The sequence below is a fragment of the Oncorhynchus masou genome, chromosome 6, assembly GCF_036934945.1.
Source record: "Oncorhynchus masou masou isolate Uvic2021 chromosome 6, UVic_Omas_1.1, whole genome shotgun sequence".
Classification (NCBI taxonomy): domain Eukaryota; kingdom Metazoa; phylum Chordata; class Actinopteri; order Salmoniformes; family Salmonidae; genus Oncorhynchus; species Oncorhynchus masou.
The window spans coordinates 46,578,091-46,595,235 of NC_088217.1; the positions used below are offsets into that span (position 1 = coordinate 46,578,091).

A 17,145-nucleotide genomic window follows, 5' to 3' on the forward strand; every position below is an offset into this window, starting at 1 on the left:
CATTAATTGTTTGTGCTTCATTGAACAAGCATGAGAAACAGTGTTTAAACCCTTTACAATGAAGATCTGGTAAGTTATTTGGATTTTTACAAATTATCTTTGAAAGTCAGGGTCCTGAAAAAGGGACGTTTCTATTTTTGCTGAGTTTATGTTACCATCTGGTCTTTAGACTCTATGGTCCTGTCTTTCAGAAAGTATACAAACTACCCAACAAACATAAAAATAACATGCCAATTAAGCTTGCCATAAAATCTTTATTCTCAGCATTAAACTTAGTTAGGTTTTCTTCAGTTTCACTAAGTGTGGTTAGAGAGAGAGAAAAGCAGCACTGAAATTAGATCCGTAAGTGTGATGCAGAGCTCATAAAGTGCTTTAATTTGTGTTTTCAGATGCTCTGCTCATAATCGCTCGCTCCTCTTTCCTAATTGGAAATGCTTCACTTGTTGCTGTGGCACACTGGCAGCCTTGCTGAGTGAGCACAATTGCATTAGTGTTTTTCTTCTCCTGCTCTGCCTCCATTAGCATCCGGATCCCCTGTTCAGACTGCTCAAAAGAACCCTGGTGCTGACTGACACAGTTACATGCTGTAAATGAGATCTGTTTTTAAAGTTAAGTCCCCTAGCAGCTCCTCACATCACGCTCTGCAGCCCATCAAAGGGGTGTTTGTTAATACAGGATTATCAAAGGCTTGTTACAGTAGTCAAGTGAAACAATCGGCTCAACAGTGATAGCATCAGCTGGCGTTGGCTGTTTATCAGTCCCTTTACTCTGGAAAGACTTTCTCGCCACCAGTGCAGTGCAATGTTTCATGATTGAGGGATTCTGTTTGATGTGGTGTGTAATAATGTACACTAATGGCTAATAGTGTGTGATATTACATGATACCAGGTCGTTCTCTCGCTCTCCCTCAGGGCAGGATTGGCCATGCCATTTGGCTGTTTGACGCTCGGGGAAAAGAAGGATTACAACAATCCCTCAGAGGTGACAGATAAATATGACCTGGGACAGATTGTTAAATCGTAAGTATGCTCTTAGTAGTCCACCTGTCTGAACAAACAGGAAATACAGTTAACCCAATATCAGCCCTTTAAGTCTGTGTTTTTCTTTGTCCAATATGGAACCAGATAATTAGAAAATTAGCTCACTTTAAAAAAATACTTAAATACAGACAAATGCTTTATTCAAGTCCACCTAGGGATGCTGTTACCATGGCCAATAATTATGAAATTGTAATCAAGAGCTTTACAAAATTAATTTAGAAATCCATTAACTGTACTGTTGATCTTTATAAATGTGTGGTTTTGTGCATTTCCTTTTCAGAGAGGAGTTCTGTGAGATCTTCAGGGCCAAGGACAAAAATACACTGAAAATGTTTACTTGTAAAAAGTTCCTGAAAAAGGATGGAAGGAAAGTTCGGAAGGCTGCAAAAAACGAGATCCTTATTTTAAAGATGTGAGTTTTTGTTATGAACTTTAAACTCTGCTTTCTGTCATTTTGAATCTGCGTTCACAAAACTATTCTCTGTAAATGCTTTTTGTTTCATACGAGATGGTGTATTATTCTAGTGGCCTATGTGAATTTGCAGACATCCATTAGAGCGAATAACAAAGAAAACAAAATATGTCTGCATCATTTTTGATGAAAAAGTAAAGCAAACTTCATTCCACTGAATGATCACACTTTGTAGCAATATTTACTCCAACTTTGTTAATCCTCAAATATTCTTCTCACATTAGGCTTCTTATTCATCATCAGGTTGTGGCAGACTCCCTTTCATTGCCTCCATCTCCAGTAAACATTAGCATAACCTGAGCCTTATCAAACAATTTGTTGCAGGCAGTAGGGAACTCAAAGAATACAGATGAAAAAGCCAATGCACTTAATAGAAGATGAAAGTGTCATTTCTTGAAGGGTTATCTAATACGTGGAGTCTTTTCTCCCAATACACAAAAGCATGACCTTCATAGGGCTCGCTATTTCAATTGGATTCTTCAAGCTCTGGAACTGAAGGATTTGATCAATCTTCTTGTGGTTGGCGGCCATTACTTTCAGTGACTGGAAAAGATACCATTCCATCAGTCCAATCCCCTGAAGCACCATTGAAAGCCAGCAGCACACAGACCACATACGGCCAATTGTTTCCATGTTGTCTAACACATTATGTGAAGCGTTCAACTCTTCATTGCTCTTAGCCTCGCTGACAAAACTCACCATGAAGTTTCTTAGCCGGTGCAGTCGTTATCGTGGTCACGGTCAAACATGCCATACTGTTCTGCCGCGTGGTCGTGATTGCACATAAATGCCCTAATCAATTCAGATGTTTAAGCATGCAGATCTCAGTCCTTTTTTAATTAAATTGATTATGTTTATTGCTGCATTTTTTCCTGCACATGGTTGCTGTTCCTCTTGGCATGGTTGACCGTTATTGTGTTTTATTCATGAGCATTATTATACCGTAATACCGTACCGTACTCAATGAAGGCACTCCCATTTCTCTCCATCTTTACACTCCTTCTAACCCTCTCTCCCCCTGTGGCCTGCTCTCTCCAGGGTGAAGCACCCCAATATTCTTCAGCTGGTGGATTTCTATAAGACCAGAAAAGAGTACTTCCTCTTTCTTGAACTGTGAGTTGAGTCATCTGATTGGTTTAGATTGCGCCCCTGTTTTTGTGGCAGCAGGGGTCTATGTGTTGATTATGCACTTACAGGGAATGAGCTGTGGTAGCCTAAGGCCCTGTAAATATGAGCACAGCTCTGAACTACCCTTCTGCAGCCTTCATTTGGTATTCAGATATGATTCATTTCTGCATGCTCCATTTTTTTCATTAGTCTGTGTTCTTGGGGATTTGACACATTACCATAGAAACATTAAATGTGACATGCTCTATCATAATCAGTCGTAAGTCGTGCTAGTGCATTAGCATAAAACTTGCACATTTCGTAAAAAATATTGGCATGGCCTGTTGTTGGATTAAAACAGAATTCAATAGAACAACATGTTTTCGAGCCAACCCAATGAATTTGAATGTCGAAATCATAGTTTCAGTACACTTTGAAAGCCTCAGAGGAGAAGAAGATCCACCTTTCAAAATGAGTCAATGGCTAGCTAACAGACAACTGACAAGCTAGCTGACTAGCTGTTTAGCTGGCAAAAACAACCACAAACTCATTTTTAAACATATTATCTAGCTAGTAATACACTATCTTGTCAAACTGTTAAATGAGTAGCAAACCAGCTACAAGTGATGCCAAGTAATATGTTTTATACAGTGGGACTTGCATTGTGATGTGCAGATTGCAATTGGAACACCAACAACAAACTTTGGGGGTGATTTTCTCTAAACAGCTGATCTCTGTTGTAGCTATGCTGTTCTCAATTTGAACAGTTTGTACACAAGTTCTAAATTGTTTTGAAGCTAATAATTACCTCTTTCCAGCAGTGTATGAAACTCTAAATCTGTTTTGGGGTCTATATGACTGATTCACAAAATATATGGTACTCATGTCCTCCAGGATTGCATTGATTTGTGGGTCTTCTATTCTGATAATGAGGTAAACCATCAGAAATCATCACATTAAGCATGTTTGGTGACTCTGTCATTTTGTCAAATGTTTATGTCTTCACCCTTGGCCAGGTGTCATTTCTATGGTAATTGCATAGTAATCCAAACATATTTTTCCCCAATGTGTCTCTGTGTCAGAGACATCAAATAAAGTTGTATTATTAAAAAGGATCTGTGAATTATTTGAACCAGAGACAGTCAGGCTCAAAGCATCTACTGTAGGTCAGCACCATGCTTAAGCTTCATGCCACTCACTTTCTCCCCACAGTGCTACTGGCAGAGAGGTATTTGATTGGATCCTGGACCAGGGCTACTATTCAGAGCGCGACACCAGTAATGTGGTCCGTCAGGTGTTGGAGGCCGTGGCCTATCTTCACTCCCTGCACATTGTCCACAGGAACCTCAAGGTACTAAGCCCACTGCTTACTTTAAACGCCACTGGTTCTTTTAAATACATTTTTGACTTGTTTAATTGTGTTGAAGTATATATATAATAAAAATCCCAGACTGAGTAGGTGTAGCCAAACTTTTGACTGGCACTGTATATATATATATATATATATATATATATACAGTGCCTTGCGAAAGTATTCGGCCCCCTTGAACTTTGCGACCTTTTGCCACATTTCAGGCTTCAAACATAAAGATATAAAACTGTATTTTTTATGTGAAGAATCAACAACAAGTGGGACACAATCATGAAGTGGAACGACATTTATTGGATATTTCAAACTTTTTTAACAAATCAAAAACTGAAAAATTGGGCGTGCAAAATTATTCAGCCCATTTACTTTAAGTGCAGCAAACTCTCTCCAGAAGTTCAGTGAGGATCTCTGAATGATCCAATGTTGACCTAAATGACTAATGATGATAAATACAATCCACCTGTGTGTAATCAAGTCTCTGTATAAATGCACCTGCACTGTGATAGTCTCAGAGGTCCGTTAAAAGCGCAGAGAGCATCATGAAGAACAAGGAACACACCAGGCAGGTCCGAGATACTGTTGTGAAGAAGTTTAAAGCCGGATTTGGATACAAAAAGATTTCCCAAGCTTTAAACATCCCAATGAGCACTGTGCAAGCGATAATATTGAAATGGAAGGAGTATCAGACCACTGCAAATCTACCAAGACCTGGCCGTCCCCCTAAACGTTTAGCTCATACAAGGAGAAGACTGATCAGAGATGCAGCCAAGAGGCCCATGATCACTCTGGATGAACTGAAGAGATCTACAGCTGAGGTGGGAGACTCTGTCCATAGGACAACAATCAGTCGTATATTGCACAAATCTGGCCTTTATGGAAGAGTGGCAAGAAGAAAGCCATTTCTTAAAGATATCCATAAAAAGTGTCGTTTAAAGTTTGCCACAGGCCACCTGGGAGACACCAAACATGTGGAAGAAGGTGCTCTGGTCAGATGAAACCAAAATTGAACATTTGGCAACAATGCAAAACGTTATGTTTGGCATAAAAGCAACACAGCTCATCACCCTGAACACACCATCCCCACTGTCAAACATGGTGGTGGCAGCATCATGGTTTGGACCTGCTTTTCTTCAGCAGGGACAGGGAAGATGGTTAAAATTGATGGGAAGATGGATGGAGCCAAATACAGGACCATTCTGGAAGAAAACCTGATGGAGTCTGCAAAAGACCTGAGACTGGGACAGAGATTTGTCTTCCAACAAGACAATGATCCAAAACATAAAGCAAAATCTACAATGGAATGGTTCAAAAATAAACATATCCAGGTGTTAGAATGGCCAAGTCAAAGTCCAGACCTGAATCCAATCGAGAATCTGTGGAAAGAACTGAAAACTGCTGTTCACAAATGCTCTCCATCCAACCTCACTGAGCTCGAGCTGTTTTGCAAGGAGGAATGGGAAAAAATTTCAGTCTCTCGATGTGCAAAACTGATAGAGACATACCCCAAGCGAATTACAGCTGTAATCGCAGCAAAAGGTGGCGCTACAAAGTATTAACATAAGGGGGCTGAATAATTTTGCACGCCCAATTTTTCAGTTTTTGATTTGTTAAAAAAGTTTGAAATATCCAATAAATGTCGTTCCACTTCATGATTGTGTCCCACTTGTTGTTGATTCTTCACAAAAAAATACAGTTTTATATCTTTATGTTTGAAGCCTGAAATGTGGCAAAAGGTCGCAAAGTTCAAGGGGGCCGAATACTTTCGCAAGGCACTGTATATATACAGTATATATATACAGTGCCAGTCAAAAGTTTGGCCACACCTACTCAGTCCAGGATTTTTATTTATTTTTACTATTTTCTACATTGTAACACAATAGTGAAGACATCAAAACTATGAAATGACACATATGGAATTATGTAGTAACCGCAAAAGTGTTAAACAAATCAAAATATATTTTATATTTGACAATCTTCAAAGTAGTCACCCTTTGCCTTGATGACAGCTTTTACATTCTTGGCATTCTCTGGAATGCATTTCAATTATTGACAGGTGTGCCTTGTTAAAATAGAATTTGTGGAATTTCCTTCTTAATGCGTTTGAGCCAATCATTTGTATTGTGACAAGGTAGGGGTGGTATACAGAATATAGCCCTATTTGGTAAAATACCAAGTTCATATTATGGCAAGAACAGCTGAAATAAGCAATAAGCAGTCAGTCAATCCAGGAAAATTTCAAGAACTTTTAACGTTTTTTCAATTGCAGCCACAAAAACCATCAAGCACTATGATGAAACTGGCTCTCATGAGGACCGCCACAGGAAAGGAAGACACAGAGTTACCTCTGCTGCAGAGGATAAGTTCATTAGAGTTACCAGCCTCAGAAATCGGCAATTAACTGCACCTCAGATTGCAGCCCAAATAAATGCAACCAGGCTCGGTGTCAGGACAGGCAGAGGTTTGTAAACAGGTCAGAGTCAGACAGGTACAGAAGGGCAGGCAGGCTCGGTGTCAGGGCAGGCAGAATGGTCAGAACTGGGGAAACTAGGAAACAGAACTTGAGAAAGCAATGAGATGGGAAAACACTGTGGTAAGACCTGACAATACAAGACCAACTGACAATAGACAAACAGCGAACACAGGTATACAATGCCTTGCAAATGTATTCATCCCCCTTGTCGTTTTTCCAATTTTGTTGCATTACAACCTGTACTTTAAATGTATTTGGATTTCACGTAATGGACATACACAAGATAGTCCTAATTGGTGAAGTGAAATTTAAAAAATAACTTTAAAAAATGGAAAAGTGGTGCGTGTATATGTATTCAACCCCTTTACTACGAAGCCCCTAAATAAGATCTGGTGCAACCAATTACCTTCAGAAGTCACATAATTAGTTCAATCAAGTCCACCTGTGTGCAATTTAAGTCTCACATGATCTCAGTATATCTATACCTGTTCTGAAAGGCCCCAGAGTCTGCAACACCACTAAGCAAGGGGCACCATGAAGACCAAGGAGCTCTCCCCAAACATGGGAGACTCCCCAAACATATGGAGGAATGTACTCTGGTCAGATGAGACTAAAATGTAACTTTTTGGCCATCAAGGAAAACGCTATGTCTGGCGCAAACCCAACCCCTCTCATCACCCTGTGAACACCATGTTTTTCATCAGCAGGGACTGGGAAACTGGTAAGAATTGAAGGAATGATGGATGGCGCTAAATACAGGGAAATTCTTGAGGGAAACCTGTTTCAGTCTTCCAGAGATTTGAGACTGGGACGGAGGTTCACCTTCCAGCAGGACAATGACCATAAGCATACTGCTAAATTAACATTTTAGTGGTTTAAGGGGAATTCCAGGTTGTAAGGCAACAAAATAGGAAAAATACCAAGGGGGTGAATATTTTTGCAAGCCACTGTAAATACACTGTGGATAATCAGGAAGATGGGCTACACCTGGAGGGGGGTGGAGACAAACACAAAGACAGGTGAAACAGATCAGGATTAGACAGACTCAGACCTTCATAGTGGAATTGCTGCAAAGAAACCCCTACTAAAGGACACCAATAATAAGAAGAGACTTGCTTGGGCCAAAAAACATGAGCAATGGACATTAGACAGGTGGAAATATGTCCTTTGGTCTGATGTGTCCAAATTTGAGATTTTTTGTTCCAACCGCTGTGTCTTTGTGAGACGCAGAGTAGGTGAACAGATGATCTCCGCATGTGTGGTTCCCACCGTGAAGTATGGAAGAGGAGGAGGTGTGATGGTGTGGGTGTACTTTGCTGGTGACACTGTCAGTGATTTATTTAGAATTCAAGGCAGACTTAACCTACATGGCTACCACAGCATTCTGCAGCGATACACCATCCCATCTGGTTTGCACTTCATGCGGATATAATTTATTTTTCAACAGGACAATGACTCAACACACCTCCAGACTGTGTAAGGGCTATTTGACCAAAAATGAGAATGTCAAATATAAAATATATTTTGATTTGTTTTACACATTTTTGGTTACTACATTTTTCCATATGTGTTATTTCATAGTTTTGATGTCTTCACTATTGTTATACAATGTGGAAAATAGTAAAAATAAAGAAAAACCCTTGAATGAGCAGGTGTGTCCAAACTTTTGACTTGGACTGTGTTTTTAGGCAAACTTTTCTGAAAAGGCACATTTAAAATGCAAATGTCCTTGATCAGATTGACACCACACTGGTCTTGCTTTGTTTGAACAAAGAAAATTGGACTGTCCTTTTTAGATGCTAAAGTAAGAGTTTGACTGCTTCAATATTTAATAATTATGAAGTCTGCTCTAAGTCTGTGTAAGTTTTGAATGAGATTACTTTAGCATAACTTGGGCAAACGTCGGCTATCGCCCTGTTCCTTTTCTCAGCTGGAGAATTTGGTGTACTTCAACCGCCTGAAGCACTCTAAAATAGTGATCAGTGACTTCCACCTGGCAAAGCTGGAGACCGGGCTCATCAAAGACCCATGTGGAACACCAGAGTACCTTGGTAAAGACTGGCGAAGGAGCGGGGGAGGGATTAGTACCTGGTTAAGGGGGAGCACAGACTGCCTGGGAGAGGGAGCAGTGGGTATCTTCGAGACTTGGTTTTGGGGAGCAGTTTATGGGAGCGCAGGAAAGCATATGTGAGAAGAACATCAACAAAACATTCAATAGAGAGCTTTCTGTATATTGTATTGTTTTGTTACTGATATAAAGAGATAATCTTTAACGGTGTTTGTGTCCCTGCAGCACCAGAAGTGGTTGGGAGACAGAGATACGGCAGGCCAGTGGACTGCTGGGCCCTGGGTGTCATCATGTACATACTGTGAGTGGTTTGATTGTCAGTATAGGAAGCAATGGGCCCATATACAGCGGTTGCTCAATTAAAGGTTTTGAGATTACGCTGCAGGATTTAGAGGTCATTTGTGGTTTAGTACGGTTGTCACACCCTGACCATAGTTTGCTTTTTATGTTTATTATGTTTTGTTTGGTCAGGGTGTGATCTGAGTGGGCATTCTATGTTGTGTGTCTGGTTTGTCTGTTTCTGTGTTTGGCCTGATATGGTTCTCAATCAGAGGCAGGTGTTAGTCATTGTCTCTGATTGGGAACCATATTTAGGTAGCCTGTTTGGTGTTGGGTTTGGTGGGTGATTGTCCTTATTGTCCTTATGTCTGTTGTGTGCTAGTTTGCACCAGTATTAGGCTGTTTCGGTTTTCTTGTTACGTTTGTTTGTTTTGTATTTGATTCGTGTTTACTTCTGTTTCATTAAACATGGATCGTAATAGCCACGCCGCATTTTGGTCCGACTCTCTTTCACCTACAGAAAACCGTGACAAGGGTACCCTGCGTCACTGCTTCATTGCTCCAGACCAGCACAAGGGGGAGTTAGAGCACTGATTATGCTTTTGGGTCCCAAGGCGCTAAACTGACAATGAATGGGTGACATAAACCAAATAGAAACTGAGAATTGTGCACGACTTCAAAATTGAATTTCAATTAACTGAATGATGAAGATGAAGATGATGGAATTTAGAACAATAGTGTAAGAATTGCTATTCCTCTGTGCTGCACATGCACACCCTGAAAAATACAATACTTTTTTTGCAACAGTATAAAACTTGTTACACTAAGGTTTTTATTCTAAGAGAAATGAAAATGTTCATTTATATCCCATGATATTCTTAAGATATATGTGTTGACTGAATATAAGCAAGTGATGTCTGCTAAATAATCAATTTGATGGCGCAGTCATATAGCCTCAGCACCTACATACATGTTATGCTCTTAGTACTGTAGCCTACTGTCACGTTGTACATCACCATATTTTCCGGTCCTTCCTAAGGGAAACCCTGAGGGGTTTTCTTGGAATAGAAACACCATAATATTAATCAAATGAATTAAGTTACATTTATTAAAATCAATCCCATATACTATGTTCTCACAAAAAAGGTTTTAAATTCTCTAGTACAGCCAATATTGAAGGCTATCAAATGCTTCTGAAAGATGCCCTCTGGTAGTCAAACTAGCACTAACTAGCATTAATGGTAACAATGGCTGACAATTAAATAATGTGCCATAGAATTCTGCAGTAGCCCGCAAGGTGTGCTGCAGTATGACGCAACTTTTAAAGGAAGAACCACTGTATACTACTGCAAGAGGGGTGGGTTGTTAGTCTCCTCATAGGATGGGAGATTTGGAATTATACAGATGGACAACATGAATGGTGCCTGTACTTTACTGAAAGAGACCATCTTCACTCTACTCCACATGGTATGCTCAAAAGCAGTACGGATATCTTATTTATTTATAGGGTATTACCTACTGCAATACATCAAATCTTTACATGACATTTGTGCACATGGTATTACAATACAAGCTGATAAAGAGCTCCATTTGTTTTGTGGCCCTCAGGCTTTCAGGCAACCCTCCTTTCTATGAGGAAACTGATGATGATGATTATGAAAACCACGACAAGAACCTGTTCAGGAAGATCTTGGCGGGGGACTATGAGTTTGACTCTCCGTACTGGGACGACATCTCAGAGTCAGGTACTTTTAAGATGAAGTAGAGACACAGGAGACTATAAACAATAGCTTACTGGGTAAATAGAAATTCAAAAGGGAGGATTTTATCTGTTCACTTTTTCACGTTCAAAAGCATATCCTGTTTGTTTTTTGATTCCATCAGGAGTATTACAGTTGAAGTCAGAAGTTTACATGCACCTTAGCCAAATACATTTAAATTCAGGTTCACAATTCCTGACATTTAATCCAGGTAAAAATTCCCTGTCTTAGGTCAGTTAGGATCACCACTTTACTTAAAGAATGTGAAATGTCAAAATAATAGTTGAGAGAATGATTTATTTCAGCTTTTATTTCTTTCATCACATTCCCAGTGGGTCAGAAGTTTACATACACTCAATTAGTATTTGGTAGCATTGCCTTTAAATTGTTTAACTTGGGTCAAACATTTTGCGTAGCCTTCCAGAAGCTTCCCACAATAAGTTGGGTGAATTTTGGCCCATTCCTCCTGACAGAGTTGGTTTAACTGAGTCAGGTAACTGAGTCAAGCACCCCCACAACATGATGCTGCCACCTCCGTGCTTCACGGTTGGGATTGTGTTCTTCAGCTTGCAAGCCTCCCCCTTTTTCCTCCAAACATAACGTTGGTCATTATGGCCAAACAGTTCTATTTTTGTTTTATCAGACCAGAGGACATTTCTCCAAAAAGTACGATCTTTGTTCCCATGTGCAGTTGCAAACCGTAGTCTGGCTTTTTAATGGCAGTTTTGGAACAGTGGCTTCTTCCTTGCTGAGTGGCCTTTCAGGTTATGTCGATAGAGGACTCATTTTACTGTGGATATAGGTACTTTTGTACCTGTTTCCTCCAGCATCTTCACAATGTCCTTTGCTGTTGTTCTGGGATTGATTTGCACTTTTCGCACCAAAGTACGTTCAAATCTAGGAGACAGAATGCATCTCCTTCCTGAGCGGTATGATGGGTGCGTGGTCCCATGGTGTTATACTTGCGTACTATTGTTTGTACAGATGAACGTGGTACCTTCTGGCATTTGGAAATTGCTCCCAAGGATGAACCAGACTTGTGGAGGTCTACAATTTTATTTTCTGAGGTCTTGGCTGATTTCTTTTAATTTTCCCATGATGTCAAGCAAAGAGGCACTGCGTTTGAAGGTAGGCCTTGAAATACATCCACAGGTACACCTCTAATTGATTCAAATGATGCCAATTATCCTATCAGAAGCTTCTAAAGCCTTGACATCATTTTCTGGAATGTTCCAAGCTGTTTAAAGGCACAGTTAACTTAGTGTATGTAAACTTCTGACCCACTGGAATTGTGATACAGTGAATTATATGTGAAATAATCTGTCTGTAAACAATTGTTGGAAAAATTACTTGTGTCATGTAGTAGATGTCCTAACCGACTTGCCAAAACTATACTTTGTTAACATGAAGTTTGTGGAGTGGTTGAAAAACGAGTTTTAATGACTCCAACCTAAGTGTATGTAAACTTCAGAGTTCAACTGTAACTGCTGTTTGTTGAGATATTGCTTTTATTGTGTTGCAGCAAAAGGCCTGGTCGCCCGTATGATGGAGGTAGACCAGGATCAGAGGCTGACTGCTCAAGAGGCCATCAACCATGAGTGGTATGGAAATACACATTAACACAGTAGCTTACTATAGGGATATACCACAAGGCCACAGTACTAAGGAGATATACCAGATGTGAAGTGAAAATGAACCCGATTTAATCTAGTTGATTGATGAGTCCGTATGATGTGTCCGTGATAAGTATGATGTGTCTGAGTGTTCTTATAAATAAGTACATTTAAACAGATTGTCGGTGATGTTGTTTTATTAGTATTACTCACCCCCATCTGCTGAGCTGTCACTTGTACTGTACATGTCAAGAGAAGATTACAAAGGCCCATTATAATGAAGTTCCCTTTCCCCCTTTATCTCCTCAGGATCTCTGGAAATGCAGCCTCGAATAAGAATATTAAGGATAATGTCTGCGCACAGATAGAGAAGAACTTTGCTAAAGCCAAGTGGAAGGTAAAGCCTCTCTTTTTATCTGTTCCAGTTCTTCATCACTGAAGGAGAGATGGTAGGGAACTATTGTTACGACCCTGGGTTTATAAGCGCGGGTATCGACTGCCGCTCGAGCATGCTTTACCTTCACAGTTAATAGAGTGCTGGACTTCGGGATAGACGGTCGAGGGTTCGAGGCCTGCTCCCTGCCTGTTTCATTACACTATCGATCACACATTTGCTATATATGTTTTATGGGCCTTGAGGATTTGAAATGGGATAAATGATTGGCGACAGTGCAAGTATAAGGCTTTAGAATTGGCTACATGTTCTGTAAAAGCTTTAAAATGTATAGTAACTAGGTGCCTTGAGTTGAGTGTGTTCTGCGACTGCATCCCACAGAAAGCGGTGCGGGTTACTACCATCATGAAGCGACTGAGAGCTCCGGAACAGAGTGCTGACTCGGGGGCAACCATCCCAGCAGTAGTAACCAGCTCTGCAGCAGGAGAACCCTCCCCAGCTCCAGCAGACCCCCAGGCTCTCAGTGACCCCTCTACAGCTACCGCTGCTGCAGTCCCCGACGGGGAACCTGCTGCTGTCAAAGAGCCCCCTGCTGGCATGGAGGCCGTGGTGTGTGATGCCACTCCCCATGGTGCAGCAGAGGTCACAGCTCCACCCCCGGCCCCTGAGGAGGCCAGCCCAGTGGAGGCCCCAGTTGAAGCCCCCGAGGAGGTTGATCCGTTGTCACTGTGTAACGGAGAGTCCCCGACTCCCCTCCAACCAGCAACTGAAGTTGACGATGGGCAGGGTTAGATGGTGAACTCCCTCCTATGACCTCCTTCACTCCCAGCGATCGTCTTTCCTGCACACTAGCATGGTGACACTGACTTATCTCTCTCACTTGCAGCATGAGTAACATCTCACAGAGCCTTTGTCCTATCTTTCCTGAGTGTTGAATTGATCTGGCTACATGTATTCTGTGTTTTTGAAAACATCCCTCTGGCCTTACAGGGGCTTTTTGTGTCTAATGCAGCGCAGCTAACAGCTACATATTTTCCTCTGAACTCTCCCCTTTAAAGCATATGGAAATATGTAATTGTACCAAACCTGCTTTGGGAACATTTTTACCCAGTCCTACTCTCACAGTATTCCAATGCATTATCATGGCATACAATAAGGTAATGAACAGCTTGGCTTTGCTCTTGTAGTGTTGATTTTACATAATGATCTGTAGCATTCCTCCTTTACACCCCTCTCTACACATGGAAAGATCCTGTTTGATCTCTTTTTGGGGGGTGAACATTGCTCTCTTTGTTATTTGTTGTATACACTCATCAGTAGTTTTGTCTGTGCTGCAGCAATTATGTTTACTGGGGGATGCAGCAGGCCCAGTGTAAGTGAAAGGCAGCATCCACAACATGCTGGGTTAAATGCGAAAGACATATTTCAGTTGAATGCATTCAGTTTACCAAAACTGACTCGGTATCCCCCAATCCCTTTCCCTCGCCAGCTTTCTGCTTAGGAAGGCACCACGTGGCTGTCAGTGTAAAGATTCTGTATATAGAGACCTTTGTAGAAGTAGTCAAAACGGCATGCATTCTTAACTTTTGCTGTTAATTTCACAATTATAAGCACTTGGTGGAAAGAACGTGGTAATCCTGCTAACTTTAAGGTCTTTCTGTTCATTAGGCTCCAAGTGGAGGGCACTGTTGATGCTAATGTATTGTTCAAATAAACTTCTATCTATTCATATCATACATCAAGTGCCACTACTGTAAATGTACGATATATTACATGAGTTGTGCTTGTTACACAGTAGTTTCTATGCATCTAGAATTCATTTTGCAGCTCATCTTTATGAAATTCAAGGCAGGCCTCAGTCATAACATATCTTCATCCATCCTATGCGATTAGATCAACTTCTATAAAATTCTTCTTTTTTTTTTCATTCCGTTTCTGGTTTAACAGTTCTTCTGGCTTATTTATTCTTATACATCCTAAAGTACGTAGATCCATTTGTAAATAAATATAATTTAGCCTACAAGGATCAATCATGATATTCCTTTCACAGTTGTATAACATTAGATTGTGATTGTGTAAAGCACCACCTGTAAAAGCCATTTTTTTCCCCCCCATCCAGCTTTTTTTTTACAAGTTGTTGTTGATTAAAGGTAACAGAATAATTAAGAGCAATTGTGTTAAAAACATCTTTCATATTTTTGCAAACATACTGTATGTATATGTTTATTTATCTATTTATTCATAGGTTTAATTATTCTCAAGATATTCATAACAATAACAAAAACATAATAGTAGTCGGTCTTTGGTCCCTTTCAGTATAGTCAATAACGAGGTACTGCAAGAGTTCTCTGTCATCACCGTAAGTTGAGCAATATTCTACTTGCTGCCGAAACTGTGATTCTTCGCTTGGTGTCCTCTATAAAGTGCATGTGCGTACATGTAAGTTAAAAGCCTATAGACTTTGACAACAGTCAATACCCTGTCCAGACAGTTAGTCAAATAACACATGGTCAGTGTCAAACAAGGCGGAGCCTAGATCATATTAGTCATGCTTCTGACTTCTGTCCAATCTTTCTGTTTATAGTACCAGCCATCTGTGCAGAGGGTGGCTCCTTCCTTGATCCAGCAAGACAGTGATGTTATTGTCAGCAAACAGTAGCTATTATACACACTTTAATTATACAGTGTATTAATGCATTTGTTGTCAAGGGACTATGCTTCTGTGTTCACCTGCATGTTCTATGGAAGTATGTATTTAAGAAAAGTTTGAGCAATTATTTTCGATGAAAGGCAGGAAGTCAAATCAAATTTGCTACTCCATTTTTTGTTGATCAGAGATCAAAGTTATTGCTCCCCAGTCTATTGCTTATGCATGTCTCTGACACCTACGAGAACATATATACTGTATATATACATAACCTGTCAAACGTTTGGACACACCTGCTCATTCAAGGGTTTTTCTTTATTTTTTACTATTTTCTACATTGTAGAATAATAATGAAGACATCAAAACTATAAAATAACACATATGGAATCATGTAGTAACCACAAGTGTTAAACAAATCAACATATATTTTATATTTAAGATCTTCAAAGTAGCCACCCTTTGCCTTGATGACAGCTTTGCACATTCTTGGCATTCTCTCAACCAGCTTCACCTGGAATGCTTTTCCAACAGTCTTGAAGGAGTTCCCACATATTCTGAGCACTTGTTGGATGCTTTTCCTTCACTCTGCGGTCCAACTCATCCCAAACCATCTCAATTGGGTTGAGGTCCGGTGATTGTGAAGGGCCAAGTCATCTGAGGCAGCACTCCATCACTTTCCTTCTTGGTCAAATAGGCTTCACACAGCCTGAGGTGTTTTGGGTCATTGTCCTGTTGAAAAATAAATGATAGTCCCACTAAGCGCAAACCAGATGGGATGGTATATCGCTGCAGAATGCTGTGGTAACCATGCTGGTTAAGTGTGCCTTGAATTTTAAATAAATCACAGATGGTGTCAACAGCAAAGCAACTCCACACCATCACACCTCCTCCTCCGTGCTTCACAATGGGAACCACATATGCAGAGATCATCTGTTCACCTACTCTGCGCCTCACAAACCCACGACCATTGGAACCAAAAATCTAAAATTTCGACTCATCAGACCAAACAACAGATTTCCACTGGTCAGATGTCTATTGCTCGTGTTTCTTGGCCCAAGCAAGTCTCTTCTTATTATTGGATTCCTTTATTAGTGGTTTCTTTGCAGCAGAGGTAACTTTGAGTCTTCCTTTCCTGTGGCGGTCCTCATGAAAGCCAGTTTCATAATAGCGGTTTATGGTTTTTACGACTGCACTTTGTCTTAAAGTAATGATGGACTGTCATTTCTCTTTGTTTATTTGAGCTGTTCTTGCCATAATATGGACTTGATCTTTTACCAAATATGGCTATCTTCTGTATACCACCCCTACCTTTTCACAACACAACTGATTGGCTCAAATGCATTAAGGAAAGAAATTCCACAAATTAACAAGGCACACCTGTTAATTGAAATGCATTCCAGGTGACTACCTCATGAAGCTGGTTGAGAGAATGCCAAGAGTGTGCAAAGCTGTCATCAAGACAAAGGGTGGCTACTTTGAAGAATCTTAGATTTAAAATATATTTTGATCTCTTTAACACTTTTTTGGTTACTACATGATTCCACGTGTTATTTCATAGTTTTAATGTCTTGGTGTCTAGAAAATTGTTTTGTTTTTTTTATTTAAAAAAATGTTGCATGAGTAGCTGTGTCCAAACTTTTGACTGGTACGGTGTGTGTGTATATATATATATATATATATATATATATATATATATATATATATATATATATATATATATATATATATATATATATATATATATATATATATATATATACTGATTGATTGATATGCATTATTGAGATATAGCATTGCACAATGTCTTCATTTTGCCAGAACATTTTGATTTCCATGAAAAGCTTAACAGCAATATTTTAAAAAATGTGTGAGAATATACCATCATCTTACTTATGACCGCAAATAAATACTGTTACACAATCTTAA

General features: G+C 39.9%; 1 protein-coding gene across 1 annotated transcript; it reads left to right on the plus strand.

Moving 5' to 3' along the window:
- The first annotated feature begins 924 nt into the window (after positions 1-924).
- LOC135541130 (caM kinase-like vesicle-associated protein) lies at positions 925-15,596 on the plus strand. The gene is made up of 10 exons (XM_064967247.1): positions 925-1,019; positions 1,321-1,452; positions 2,551-2,625; positions 3,832-3,970; positions 8,389-8,509; positions 8,752-8,827; positions 10,414-10,550; positions 12,088-12,166; positions 12,488-12,575; positions 12,954-15,596. The coding sequence occupies exons 1-10, from the start codon at positions 925-927 to the stop codon at positions 13,362-13,364; spliced, it is 1,353 nt and encodes a 450-aa protein (XP_064823319.1). The 3' UTR covers positions 13,365-15,596.
- The last annotated feature ends 1,549 nt before the right edge of the window (positions 15,597-17,145 follow it).

Bases quoted from the DNA above. Each gene is read 5' to 3' on its own strand.
- LOC135541130 (XM_064967247.1), top strand. From the start codon at position 925: ATGCCATTTGGCTGTTTGACGCTCGGGGAAAAGAAGGATTACAACAAT. The intron at 3,971-8,388 runs GTACTAAGCCCA...TCCTTTTCTCAG, and splicing joins TTGTCCACAGGAACCTCAAG to CTGGAGAATTTGGTGTACTT. The intron at 8,510-8,751 runs GTAAAGACTGGC...GTGTCCCTGCAG, and splicing joins TGGAACACCAGAGTACCTTG to CACCAGAAGTGGTTGGGAGA.